Genomic DNA, 13,647 nt, shown 5'->3' with positions numbered 1-13,647 from the left:
CACTGTCTTCGGGGTTGGGGGCGGGGGGGAAGCAAATAAAAAGTATCATTATTCTTGCAGTCACCACTGATGTTAGTTAAGTTACAGTAGTGCTTACTGACTTCAGCGAACCTTGCTCTCCTTCAAAAGCACACGATTGCCAGCAGTGTCTTTGATCCTTTTGGCTTTTAGAAAAGCAGCCACCTGAGACCAAGTTGTAATTCCTTGTATCTGCTATTGTATTGGCTAAGCAGGTAGTGATAATGAAAGGTGTCTTCATGCTACTTTTTAAAGATGTGTTTGTTTTAGTGGATGGAACACAGTAATTTAACTCACTTCCCTCTGTGAAAGGGCTTTCACTACTTCTGCTGCAAATGACAGTTACCATGAGAAGAATTTGGAAAGAGAGATGCTATTTCTTTGTACAATGACTTTTCTTTTGTTTTGATTTTTTTAATTTTTTTTTTTTTAGCAGCAGTAATTCCTTTTAGCATAGAATGTAGTAGTTCTGGTTAACTTGAGTCATATTGTACTAAAGGATTTGCAAACAGAACAAAAAAATAACAATCCAGTCGGTATTGAGGAAACCAAGGCTAAGTATAAAACCTGAGACACAGGCATTGCATAAAAAGGTGGTTGGGAAAATACATGGAAGTGCTTATCAGCAGGAATGCGCCTGTGGAGGGCCCAATCATATGGTCCATCAATAGTCATGTATCTGCTTTGTCCATGTGGGTTTCCGCAATGCAGCAGGAAAAAATGAAGCAGTTAATAGGAAAACATGTGAATAAAACACCAAAAAAAGGCCACAGGAATTGCAGGGCAGGTGTAGGATGTGGGATGAGTGACTGTCTTTTTGATACTCTTGGTCTGAAGCTGTGCTGTATTGGTTTTTTGATCAAGTTTTTGGTCCTTTTTGTGTTGAATATCTTGGGATTTTAAACAAAGCTTTCACAGTTTCCATCCTGTTGTTGAACTTGTGTTTTTCTTTTCTCAGCTGACTTGAAGAAAGACTTGGGTGAATATGTTAAAACTCAGCTTCCCAAAACCACAAAATTGGTAAGAAATGAGAAGCGGGAAGGCTTGATTCGAGGAAGGATGATTGGAGCCTCTCATGCCACAGGTATACTTCCTTGTTTCTCTGTTCCTTACATACTTTGATCATAAGTTGAGTGACTTCTCTTTCTGCAGCGCAGCTCTTTTAAATATTGAATGTTTGACCTGTGCTTGCTTTAGCCCACCGTAGGGACTCTGCATGTCGTGCTGTGTTCTAAGCTACACAACTTAGCACAGGGGAAGAAAGATTTGGGGTAATGCTATTTTAGGTGAGAGACATTTTACCAATTGTTTCGGAATATCAGTGACTTTGCAATGAGTCAATTACATTGATCTTTGGCTGTCATATTAACGTATGTCTCAAGACCTACACAAAGTGTCTTCAGTAATACGGAGACCTTAACTAACATTACCTGTGCATTTAAATATTTGTATCATGCAGTTGACCATGGTCTTTATATAGTTTCCTCCAGTATTTCCTCATAGCTTTACTGAATTAGTCCTCACCTGAGGTTTTTCTGTTACTCCGTGAGAAAGAAGCAAGGAGGACTTGGTACTTGCTTATACATAAATATAGAGTAGATATAATAATTTCACTGCTTTTATAGTTTGTAATTAAATTTAGAAAATCTATGCTGTGTAAGAAGGGGAAGATGTTTTTTCAAGTCACCCAAACAATGACTTTGCAAATTTGGAGCCAGATTTGAGTGTCTTTTAAACCTTGTCTGACCTGCTGGTTTGTGTTTTGTTTTTTTTTTTTTTCCCCCCTCCTTCCTGTGAACATTTGCTTTCAATAAAATGAGCTAACTTTTTAGAATGGGTCAGTGAAATAGTAAAACAAAACCAGTATTTGATAAAATGTAGTGAGGCAATGTAGAATTTTCCCTATCCCTGCCCTGAAAGAATCTACATCTGCATTAGATATGTGGTCACAGAATATTTTCTGAAATTTTTCATGTAAAAATTGCTCTAAAATGGCAATCTGCTTCCTTATTCCTTCTAATCTGGTTTCTAATTCGCCAGTCTAATTGTAATGTTTGTCATACAAGCTTTTCTGTTGTTGCAGTGTGTTAATTGGGATAAACAGCTTTTTGTGCTTTATGTACGCTGTGTGTGCCTTTTACCATAATACGCTTTTGGTTAAATTCTTTTGCGTCTGAGAAAGTATCTGCTACTTTCTCAAATAATTTTGAGTGGCCAATAAAGTCTCTTAATTGGAGTTTACTCATTAGCATTGTAATGGCATAATCCAGGGAGAAAATTGTGCTTTCACTTTCCAAGCTGTGCTAGGATTCGAGTTAATGCAATTTTAAGTCATTTTATTGCTTTTCTGAACTGCTGGAGTCTTTTTCTCTTTCTTCTTTTTCTCCTCAGTCAAATACTGTCTGTTGTTAATGGGTGACTCATATTTGTACGTTGCAAAGTTGTTTTCTTTAAAGCTCTTTCCCATTATTCTAGTGTTAAATAGAATAAGCATAAAATTTATGTTGTGTCATAAGAGTTCAGATGACTTTTTAGACCAACTGAACCTGAAGGTGTCTTATGGATCAAACTGTCCTCTCTGACCATGGTGGATAATCCCCATGTAAACTGATTGGACTGAAGCGTTGCTTGGTCTAATACTGGATTTGGCTTTGCCCATGAACATTCACTCTCCTGTTAAACTGGTATGAATCCACAATCACTCTAGAGCTAATGAACTGGGGAGATGCTCTATGTTACTTTATATTCAGGAATTGAAACGTTGTGGCCTTTGTCATGGATGACTGCAGATTAATTAATCGGAATGACTTGGTTTAAAGTCCACAGATCTTAGCTGCATCAGTAACTGGATGGATGCTGAAGTGTGATATGAAGCGAGCCCAAACCGATGACAGTCAGTGGAGAAAACCAGCTTTGTCGTGGGGATAATTCATCCAGCCCAGTATCTGTGATCTCTGGCTGTCTCTGTAGCCTAACGCAGGTGTGGGAGGTGCTCTGCATTAGGGCAAATGCACCGCCTGACTCCGAGGGCTGCTCTGATGATGCTTCCTTTAAAGTACCGTAGCTCTGCTCAGTCTGGGTAGAACACGTGACTACTATAAAACCCTGTCAAAGAAATGCAAACAACAGCCCCCATGAGCATTTCATAGCTAAACAGGATCTACCTTCTGCCTCTGTGACTGAACTAGTCCCTGTGGAGTCTCTGGTTTGTCAGCGTTTCCAATGCAGATGGTGTTTCCCCGCTGTTACACAGGGTGCTGAGGATGCGGCTGATATAATTGCGTATGTGTTTGTGTGTTTCACCTTACCATGGATCTTTGTGTTTTGTGTGCTTTGGCCACTGCAGGGAAAGTGCTGGTATTCCTGGACAGTCACTGTGAGGTGAACGAGATGTGGTTACAACCTCTGCTGACTCCCATCAGAGAAGATCGCAGGACTGTGGTGTGCCCTGTGATTGACATAATCAGTGCTGACACGCTTGCCTACAGCTCTTCCCCAGTTGTGCGTGGAGGGTTTAACTGGGGCCTGCACTTTAAGTGGGATCTTGTTCCTTTGTCAGAACTGGAGGGACCCGAGGGGCCCACTGCTCCGATCAAGTAAGGCTCCTCCTGCATGGTGTGAAGCTCTGTGTAACGTATGGATGACCAGAAGCACTTCTTAAGCATTGTGGAGTGTATCTGGGTGTGCAGTTCTAGAAGCAGATGCCTAACCTGTCAAATGTCTGACTTGTTTATTTTACTTAGAAATAATATTGGTTACTCTTACCCATTTCAGTTTAATTCTTCACATTTCATCATGAATTAGATATATCTGTCTTATTAGCTCAAGAAAGCACACTTTTAGAGAATGCTTGTACAACAGCAGCTTTTGCTAAAGACAAAACTCTTAAAAAACTTACACTATTCTGTATTAAATCTATCCAATAATTTAACTTTTGAGCTATGCATTGATGTTTGTTTCCAGTCTGTCATTGCATTTGGCTTAATGATGATTTTGATAATTGCCTTTGTTCTGGTAATAGCCTGCATACCCCACTAACATAGGCTCTATAGTTTCTGTGATGAAATGCTTAAGAATTGCTAGATTAGGAGAATATATTTTTGTGGTAATAGGAAGATGGTTTCGTAGTTGATGGGAGAGAACATCAGAGCGTATGGTAATTTTCTATGTCAATATTATTTTTTGCTTCAGATTTCATTTATATTTGTCCTCAAACAAGCAACTATTTTGTCATAAAGCTTTCTAAATGAACACACATGGATGTAAAAACCATCTTTAAAATATTACTTGTCCCTTTGCACAGTGTGGCAAATGCTAAAACTGTCTGCTTGGAAGCCTGTCCATATTGTTTTTGCAGTCTGAATTGCTTGAGAGTCATTCTGAAATAAAGGTCTTGCTATAAAGCTTACAGTAAGACTTGAAAGTTACCTTCCTTAATCTTTTGACCATTGATGGCTGGCTTGCCTGTACAGAACTGGCAATATCTGGTTCCTACTGGACACGTAACTGTTACAAAATGATTTGACTAGACACCTTTTTTCAGCAGCAGACACATATGGTTCAGACATGAGAATAGAAGCTGTCCCAGTGTGAATCTGTTCATGAGAAGGGACAGTGCTGGTAGAGCAGTGCCAAGAAGCTGATTGTGCTGCTTCTACTTGCAGGTAACCATCTCACTACAGAATTCAGGCTTGTAAGGTGGAAAAACTTTACCTTTTTTACAAACTGACTCCTTGCAGAGAATGTGGTACTTTTATAAGATTTGCAAAGTGAATCAGAAGTTGGGCAGTCTCATCTCGCTTTCATTCTCTTTTCTTGGACTGTAAATGAAGAGCATTTCAGGCTGATGCAAGCAGCTCCAGCACAAGGTTCTCTGCTGTGGTCTGACAGCTCTGCAGTTAGTCTTTCCATGTCTACCCATCACAAGATTTGGTCTGAGAAGCCAGGAAAATCCTTAAGTTACTTAACAGTTTGACTGGCTTGTTTGGAAGGTGTCACTGTGGCAGTTTCTGAAGCTAGAAGGGAAATGACAGGCTGGGAAAATCTGAATGGGGAACCAGCATAGACCATCTTAAAATCCTTATTCTGTTAAGAGCTGTTCTCACAGTTAATCTGGGGCATGCCTGAAGGTTAGTTCTTCCTGTGTTCAACACCATTGTTGCATTCTTTCAACTCACTTTTAGGAAAAACTCCGATGGAAAAGGCAGAGAACTTTAAAGGGAGTCTAATCACCTAAAAAGATTACATTTTCGGAGTATGAAAGTGACTTTTCCTACTTAGAGGTCTCTGCCTGCTTTGAAAAAGAAGCTAGATGGCTATTTAACCTTTGAAAATGGCTCTTCATCAAATGGAAGGTCTTATGTTTTACATTTTAAAAACCTTCATAATGAAATATTTTGGTGTCAGGGATGGAAACATTGAGAGCAACCTTTCAACCCAGGTTTTAAAGTGACAGAAAGTAGAAAATTGTGTGAGAACAAGCAAGGAAATCCAGACTTAGGCTTGGTTTCATCACAGGTTTTTATTAACAAAGATGAGAAGCCTGTTCCCAGATGTTCCAACTATCATGTCGTATTTATGTAGTGTTTTTACTCTCTTTCATGCTCTTCTAGGGCATCTGCATATTATAGCTTTGTGATACAGTAGCAATTCAGTTTAGATACTGTACAACAGGGATCATATACAGATTTTACAAAGAAGAGCGCCATTCTAGTAACACATAGGCAAAGGAAAAAACTGGGAAACCCCGAAAAGAACATCTATGCAAATATAAAAACCTGTAAATAACCTACCTATAAACTGATCATTGCATCAATGATGGAACAATGCTTCTATGGTATTTAAATACTATCTATGAGAGAGAGTGGTATTTCTTTTAGCAGCCCCCTGGCTTGTATAATTTAAATTTGGACCTTGTTTCTTGATCTAATTTAATATGGGAAAGTAATGTATACTCTGGATTCTACTCCTCCTGCAGTTCAGTCAAACCTGGTCTGTATCATTTGCCCCTGTTAGAGGGGGAAGAACACATTACTGTGTGCGAGTGTACGTGTTTGTAGGGGAAATAGCTTCTGGTAAAGGCAGATCAAATTAAAGGCAGCTCCTACGTTTCACTGTAGAAAACTTGATGGACTCCAAACTTGCACAGGTTTTCCCCTTTCCCCTTTCCTCTTTCCCCAGATGGCCACTTTGTTCTTTCCCTGCCCTACCCCTTTTCCTCAATATGGTTGATTGGTATTGGAATAATGAAAGATCACAGATACCACTTACAGGTCTGCTTTTGAAAATGTTTTGAGGGTAGAAGTGTGATCTGATGATTTCTAGTGTCTGCAGGATTTAAATTGTATTATGTAGGTCTAAATTTAAGCTTTGAAAGTAGCTGATTCAGCTAAAATTACTGTGTTGTTTTTCTGTCTAAAAGAAAATAAACTTCTTTCAATATTCCTTTTTAGGTCACCTACTATGGCTGGAGGCCTATTTGCTATGGCTCGTGAGTACTTTAATGAACTTGGACAATATGATAGTGGCATGGACATCTGGGGAGGAGAAAATCTGGAAATATCTTTTCGGGTAATCTGGTTTTTATGTGTATTGGAGTATGAACCTCAGTGTCTGGCTGCTTCTCTTCCTTATATACAATTTCTTTAGCACTGGAAGCCATGTGCACACAGAAATTGGCAGTTTTGTTCCCAGGAAGGATGCCTTCAGTGCACAGTAACTGCCTTTACAATAATCATCAGTTAAGTTTTAATAGGAAGATTAAAGACAATTTTGGGTTCTGTAGTTAAATGTTTGTGGCTTTTTCTGTGTTTGGTGGAGCATTTTATAGTACCTATAGAGAAGCGTAAGAAAAGAATAATCATGCAAATTTCTGAAATTAGTTTATAAGCAATGTGTAATGGATTTCACAAGTCAGTTAAAAAGATGCATGGCTCACAGCAACATTGATAATAAATAAGCTTATTATATTTCCTTAGACATGTATGGGCTTTTCAGACACTTCAGCCTTCTTTTTGAGGGTCTGGAAATGTAAATATTTTATAACTGAATTAAGAGTCATGTAGAGGAGTCAACTTCGTTGGTAAAAAAACCGAGAAAGTTGTAATCAGGAAATTCAAAAGTGATACTTCATTGGGCTTTCTATATTTTATCTCATCTTCTCTGTCACCTCACTGAAAGAAAAATGACTTTTTGTGCTCAATGTCAAGTTTACCTCTTCACTTTTGTAGAGTGGATTCATCAATAGGTTTGACAAGAGTCTGCCTGAAAATGAGATGCTATCACGAAAAATATAAAAAGAGGATTAAAAAGTGAAGTTAACATTAAAAAAAAACCCGACCCGAAATGAAACACACAACCCCCAAAACTTTAGAGAAATCTGTCAAATGGGGTCATTAGAGAAATCAAGACTAGAGCGCAAAAATAAGAACTGGCATTTCATAAACTTGCGTGACTTTAAAGTGTATGTACTGAATAAATAAAATATTTCAAGTTTTTAGTACAAAATATAATTATTGGATATCTGAGTAGAAGTGTATGGAGTTTTAGGAAATTATTGTTGTTACTGTGTAATACAGTGTCAATAAAAAGGGCTTTGAAAAATGGGAGTATATTGAGAGAGCTTTATAAGGTCTTGAAACCCGCTCTCCCTGGGGGAGAGCTATAAAGAACTTGAGTCTTTTATCTTATCCAGGAGGAGTTTTAAAAGTGACTTGATTATAAACTGCTAATGTGAGAAGATTTTTCTGAGGTTGGAGAACACATTAGTCCAACAAAGGGCCAATGATGATAATTTGCTGGAAGCTGAAGTTCAAAAAGAAATTTAAAAAAATAAATGGAAGCAGTGTGTAAATGAAATCTAGATCTGGGGTGCAATGGAGCTGGATTAAGGCACCCAAATGTAGTATCTGAATGTGAACAGTATTTCTGAGTTCCCATATACTTAACAGAAATAAACAGCTGTGTAAAATAGGTGTTTATATAAATAGGTGTTTATATTTAGTTGAAAAGTTCTCCAGGCTCCCTTGATGATCACAGAATCACTAGGTTGGAAAGGACCTTCAAGATCATCAAGTCCAACCATTAATCCAGCGCCACCATGTCCCCTAAACCATGTCCTGAAGCGCCACATCCACACATTTTTTGAACACTTAATACACTTAATAACACTTAATGATACTGACTGATCTTCATTATCTACAGTGGAAGTGTGGACATTGAATTCTCATCTAGGCAAATAAATTTCGATATCTTAATCTGCAAGTTGAATCTCAGCCCATGTGTTTCAGTGTTTTCTAAGAGGTCATTAGAGCATAAAATTTTACAACATTTACTGTTTGTTTTGTGAAAACCATGGTGTGTTTTGTGGAAAGAGTGATGATATGACAAAAATAGTCTTTTGTAACCTGAAGATTTATTAATTTAACTTGTCAGAAAGCATGATATTGCTGACACCTAATCGCATCATCATGTATAAACCTACCTAAGTATCCTTTGAAGAAGAGAAGGAGGTAGTGTGCCTTGTCATACATACAATGAGGTGTTATTCTGGTTTTGTATGGACAGATCTGGATGTGTGGTGGTAGACTTCTCATCATCCCCTGCTCCAGGGTGGGACACATTTTCCGTAAAAGGCGTCCCTATGGCTCACCAGGGGGACAGGACACTATGGCTCATAACTCCCTGAGGCTGGCACATGTGTGGATGGATGAATATAAGGTAAGAGTCGATTCTCGGTCATGAAATAACGTTCTTAACTGCTTGTTGTTTGAAGGACTGTATCACAGTGGGTCTCTTAGCACCTCTAATGGGGTCTTCCTTCTGTAGTCTGATTTCCTGTTGTTAATTTTGATATGAATTCCTAAATTCTGTAGGATTGTGGTTTGGCTCTTGAGTCTACTCCATGTTACTTGTGCTGCCTGCAGGAGACTGTTTTACAGCTTTTTAATGAAGTAAAAGATGACAAATGAGTTCTTGTAGGCTCTGCACTGCTTTGTGTTCAAATCAGTATTATGTGGGAGCCATATACAACTGTTATATGCCTTCAGGCCTTTCCGTGTTGGTGAGACAGGGATTTTGTTGGTTGGTTGTTTGCTTTCTGTTTTAATTAGCAGTCTGATTCTTAGTCTGTCTTGCCTTGAAAGACCGATCAGGATTGACTTCTGGATTCAAGGGCAAGTGTATTCCTTCTTTGTCTTCAGATCTTGGTACTGATGGTTTTATGTGTAGATCAGGTTTTTGTGAAGCCCTGATCTCTGATACTTGAGGACATTTTGGCTTGTGAGACCTTAGGATTTGGTGTGTGGCCAGCTCCTGTGGTCCCTACAATTTCTATGAGAGACATATTTTATTAACTGTGTATTCTGTAGATGTTTATGTTTCAAACCCCATCCTTTAATCTTGATGTTCAGTCAGTTTGAAGAACCTATTAGGGGTCATTAATTTTTATCTCCATTTTCCATCTCCATAATGCATTGGTAGATCTGATCTATCACTTTCCTTTGTATTGGTGTCTGGGCACAGTTGTTTTGTGATTAATGATGGCTTTCTCTGAAGCTTGGAATTGATTTTTTGTTATTATTTCCAGCTAATACTACTTTGTCCAGCAAGGACAAACTGCTGATTCTAGCAGTCTCTTTCCACAGATTTGTGTCCTGAACATTTCCAGCTGTTTCTAATCTAATTCTCTGATAGTTGCCAGAGTCTGTCATTATGACAGATTTATGTATGGAAGGCAAGCCTGGAAATATTCTTGTTTTTATAAGTGTAATGCAAAAATTTAGGACCACTATAATTTACTGAAGTGATTGTATGATGCACAGTACAAAGCTGAGACTTGAAGGACCTGTTTTGCAGCAAGGACCAGATATCAATATCTAGTAAATAAAGTTGCATAATGGAAGGGAAACAGCAAAATTTTCGTAGCTGTCAAAAGCAAAATGTAAAAGAAGTAAGTTCATGTATACAGTGGAAATAAATAATGCAGAAAAGATAGGATACTAAAATTTGAACTTTAACCAGGAAAGAGGCAATTTGAGTAGCAGAGCTACTTTTTTGAAGCAAACCAATTTCTGATAGTGATGTCCAGCCTATCTCCAAACTTCCCAGAGCTGTCCAACAGTTCAATGAACGTAATGCTTCCCCTTCCTCTACTATTAAAATAGCAGCGATGCATCAAGCGCATCCAAATGCTCAAAGATCTTGATATGGATGGATATGTAATTTGTCTTGAGATGACGCTGTCTGTCATCTGAATATCAGAGATAGCAGTAAGTAATTGAAAACTGTCAGAACCACATTATGGTAAGTAAATTCCAGATGTCTACAAAATACCATAGATCGGTGCCCTGAAAACTGATTTCTGAGTAATATCTAGTAAACGACTTAATGTGTGAATACAATGCCTTTTTTGTGAGCTTTGTAAATCTAGCTGGAATTAAAGACTCTACAAGAGGATTTTTCTTCTAGTTTTGGTAATAGTATTCATGCCACATTGTACATTCATGAATTCCTGTTTGCGTCATTGTCCCTGCATTAGAGTTGAACAGCCCATAAGACTGAGCTGGAATCTTAATCTGTCCTTGCCTAATCAGGTACAATTGAGTATAATCATAAATTAGAACGTGAAAAAATAACATTGTGGGAGCCTTTCTGGAGATGATGCAGATGAATGGGAAAAACTGGGCTTCACAAGAAAGCCCAGCTGACAGTTTTGATTCTTCATGTGAATTAATTGCATGGTCCCACTGAACTTCACAAGATGGTTCCATTCATAGATTTATTCTGATACGGAATTTTTTTGCCCTGGTAACTTGTAAAGTTAGAAGGCTGGAAACCGTGAAAGAGAAAATACACTTGAACCCCACAACAATGAAAACAATCAATTGGACAATCAAACTAATTTAAAGAAACCTTTGCCAGGTGAGGATGATGATCATATACACATTGGATTCTGATTTAATGACTCTAGGATGCCTTTATTGCCAATGCAGCGTAGGGCTGATTTGTTTCCTCCTCAAGCTGGCATCTAAAAAAGGTCAGCAGATTCATGCCTGAGAAGTGTCTTCATCAGAAAAGCAGTCTAGAAAGATTAGCTCAGAGTTAGGCAAGATAAATCTCACCACCTCTGGCAATATAAACACTGGAATTTCCTAATGCTAGTTAAAAGCATTAGCAAAATGAAGTGAAACTTTGGGAGTTCAGCAAACAGGAAAAAGTTGGCAATCAGTAATCTGAAATTCTTCTTCCTTTGCCCCCAACCTGTTTCTCTTAAATACAGGAGCAGTATTTTGCTTTGAGACCCGAGCTAAGGATGAGGAACTATGGAAACATTACCGACCGTGTAGAATTGAGAAAAAGATTGAACTGCAAGTCATTTAAGTGGTATTTAGATAATATCTATCCTGAGATGCAAATATCTGGGCCCAATGCCAAAGCTGCGCAGCCAGTTTTTATTAATAGAGCACAGAAACGACCGAAAATAATCCAGCGTGGAAGGGTAAGATGAATTTTCTTCAAAATATAGAATTCTGGTTTTTTAGTTATTTTGAGATTCTTTCTGAAAGATTTGCTCAAACACAAGAAAAATAGTCTGTTTCCACAGAGCATAGATTTGTAGTTTTGCAACAAGCCATCTTGAAAAATAATGGAATTTGTGTCTTTTTAGACAAAGGCAAATCAGTTTCACTCTGATCTATATTTCAGGTCAACTTCAGACTAGATACTATTCAATGAGGTTTCTTACTTCAAAGCTTTGAGTTATGAAGTTTTGATGTCTTTAGAATGCGCTTTCATGGCTGTTGGTTCTGAAGATGGATTTGGATAGAGAGAAATTTGGCCTCAAATATTCATGCTCTGTTGGCTTACGATAAGAGTACAATGTAATTAGTTTCCAAACTCATTGCTTTTACTGGGTAATTTTCTGCAAAGATGAACATTTGCATCTGAGACTGATGATGGCTTTTCTAGTCTTGACTGTTAGATAATGAACAGAAAATGAGTTTTGCTCTTTTTTTCTTCAAAGTAAAAGTGAAGAGATAAATTTTCACATGTATTCGTGAAGGAGATCATGATTAAATTCATGCCTTAGCTCTGACACGTATGTTTGTGGGTTTGTATGCAGGCAAAGCCAGCACACAGTTGCATCTGTTCTCTCCAGTGCCAGATTAGTCTGATGTGTGCTTCTTATGCTTCCCAAAATAATGGATAACTTCAAACCCGAGACAACTTTCTCAAGGTCTTCTCTGTGAAAAAGACGACATTTGAATAAACGATCACATGTGCACATAGATTATGGTTAGCAGGTTCCCTTCTAGCTCCATAATTGGAAGCATTAAATAGCCATGTAGCCCTCTCCACAAGGTAACACAGGCTGCAGTAGCTGTTGAGAGTTGCTGGTCCTACACATAGGTTCAGGCTGGAGGACCTGAGTTCGCGCAGAACCTATTGACATCATTAGATTTTTGCTTGGAAGTAGCTATCTGGGAATCCACAATTTGTGCAATATTTTTATAATAGTATCCCAGCCAAGCTGTAAAGTTAGTTATTAGGGCAAACATGTAGTTTCTCTGAATAAAACTGATACAATGGGCTGATTCCCCTAGTTGTTAAATGCTGTTATTCCCCTAGTCAGGTGTGGTCCACTCCTCTTAAATTTAATAGATTTCTGCTTTCATTCAGACAGAAGTTTAACTAAGGAATTCCTGATGTGGGGGCGGGATCTGAATCCCTCAACAACACGTAAGGGGAAATCTTCCTAGCAATTATTTCGCATGGTTTAATTTGGAGAAAAACTTTTAAGAAGGGGGAGACAAGACACAGAAATGCAATTCCTTAGCTTGGTTCTCTGGGGTTCAAAAATTATACCCAGCATTATGTGGGAGAGTGAACCTTGGCTCTGATGATTGTATAAATGATTTCCAGATGCTTACAAGGAACAGAACGATCAGCCAATGTCACCACTATGTGCCAGACTCTCTTTAGGATTTGGGATGAATCACTCCAAATCCCAGCTTATTCTCAAAAACTAATTGGGCCAGAGATAAGTGCTGGTTTGACAGCTGGGAAGAACTGTATTGATCACAAATTGTGACAGTTCTTAACAGCATTATCAAATGCTGATCTTCATGGCCAGTAAAAACAAGGATGAAAATCATATAAAGCTCATGTAGCTGTATGGTTTGAAAGCTTTCTGTTGAATGAGGAATGATAAAAATGAGATCTCTCCTAGAAGTCTCTGGGGTGTGAGGAAATGTTACTTAGAAGGTTTTGTCTAATTCGTTTCAGATATGTGTAGGGAACAGAAGAAACATGGTGCATTTGAGGCTGTTGATGTGCCTTGGCACAGCTATTTCCAGAAATGGTGTTTAGTGAAGAATATTATTTGGTATTTGTGCTCTCTAATTTTTGCTATCATGTGATGGAGCAGTTCTTATTCTTTCTATTACTGGAAGTGTCTTTTGGTTTCTAAAAATCTGTAGAATCGATACAAATGCTGAGACAGTTATGTATGTCTTCATAATGAAATGCAGCTAGCTAATTAATCAGCCTGGCATCGAGTTCAGGACAGCAAATTCTTTTTTCCTCTACATTCAGCTCCAGATTGGAAATAATTATTTTTAATGTGGATGC

The 13,647-nt window shown here is 38.2% G+C and overlaps 1 protein-coding gene across 1 annotated transcript in view; it reads left to right on the top strand.

The window, feature by feature from the left end:
- Nucleotides 1-13,647, top strand: part of GALNT11 (polypeptide N-acetylgalactosaminyltransferase 11) — a gene marked incomplete at both ends in the record, with an annotated part of 40,808 nt that overhangs the window by 14,904 nt on the left and 12,257 nt on the right. The window contains 5 exons of the mRNA XM_082015352.1: nucleotides 977-1,102; nucleotides 3,365-3,614; nucleotides 6,471-6,588; nucleotides 8,584-8,736; nucleotides 11,297-11,515. Of these exons, the coding sequence (XP_081871478.1) occupies nucleotides 977-1,102; nucleotides 3,365-3,614; nucleotides 6,471-6,588; nucleotides 8,584-8,736; nucleotides 11,297-11,515 (866 nt within the window). The remainder of the gene's footprint in view (nucleotides 1-976; nucleotides 1,103-3,364; nucleotides 3,615-6,470; nucleotides 6,589-8,583; nucleotides 8,737-11,296; nucleotides 11,516-13,647) is intronic.

This window comes from Phaethon aethereus, assembly GCF_964289735.1.
Source record: "Phaethon aethereus genome assembly, chromosome: 2".
Lineage (NCBI taxonomy): Eukaryota > Metazoa > Chordata > Aves > Phaethontiformes > Phaethontidae > Phaethon > Phaethon aethereus.
This window is presented reverse-complemented; position numbering and strand designations above follow the sequence as displayed.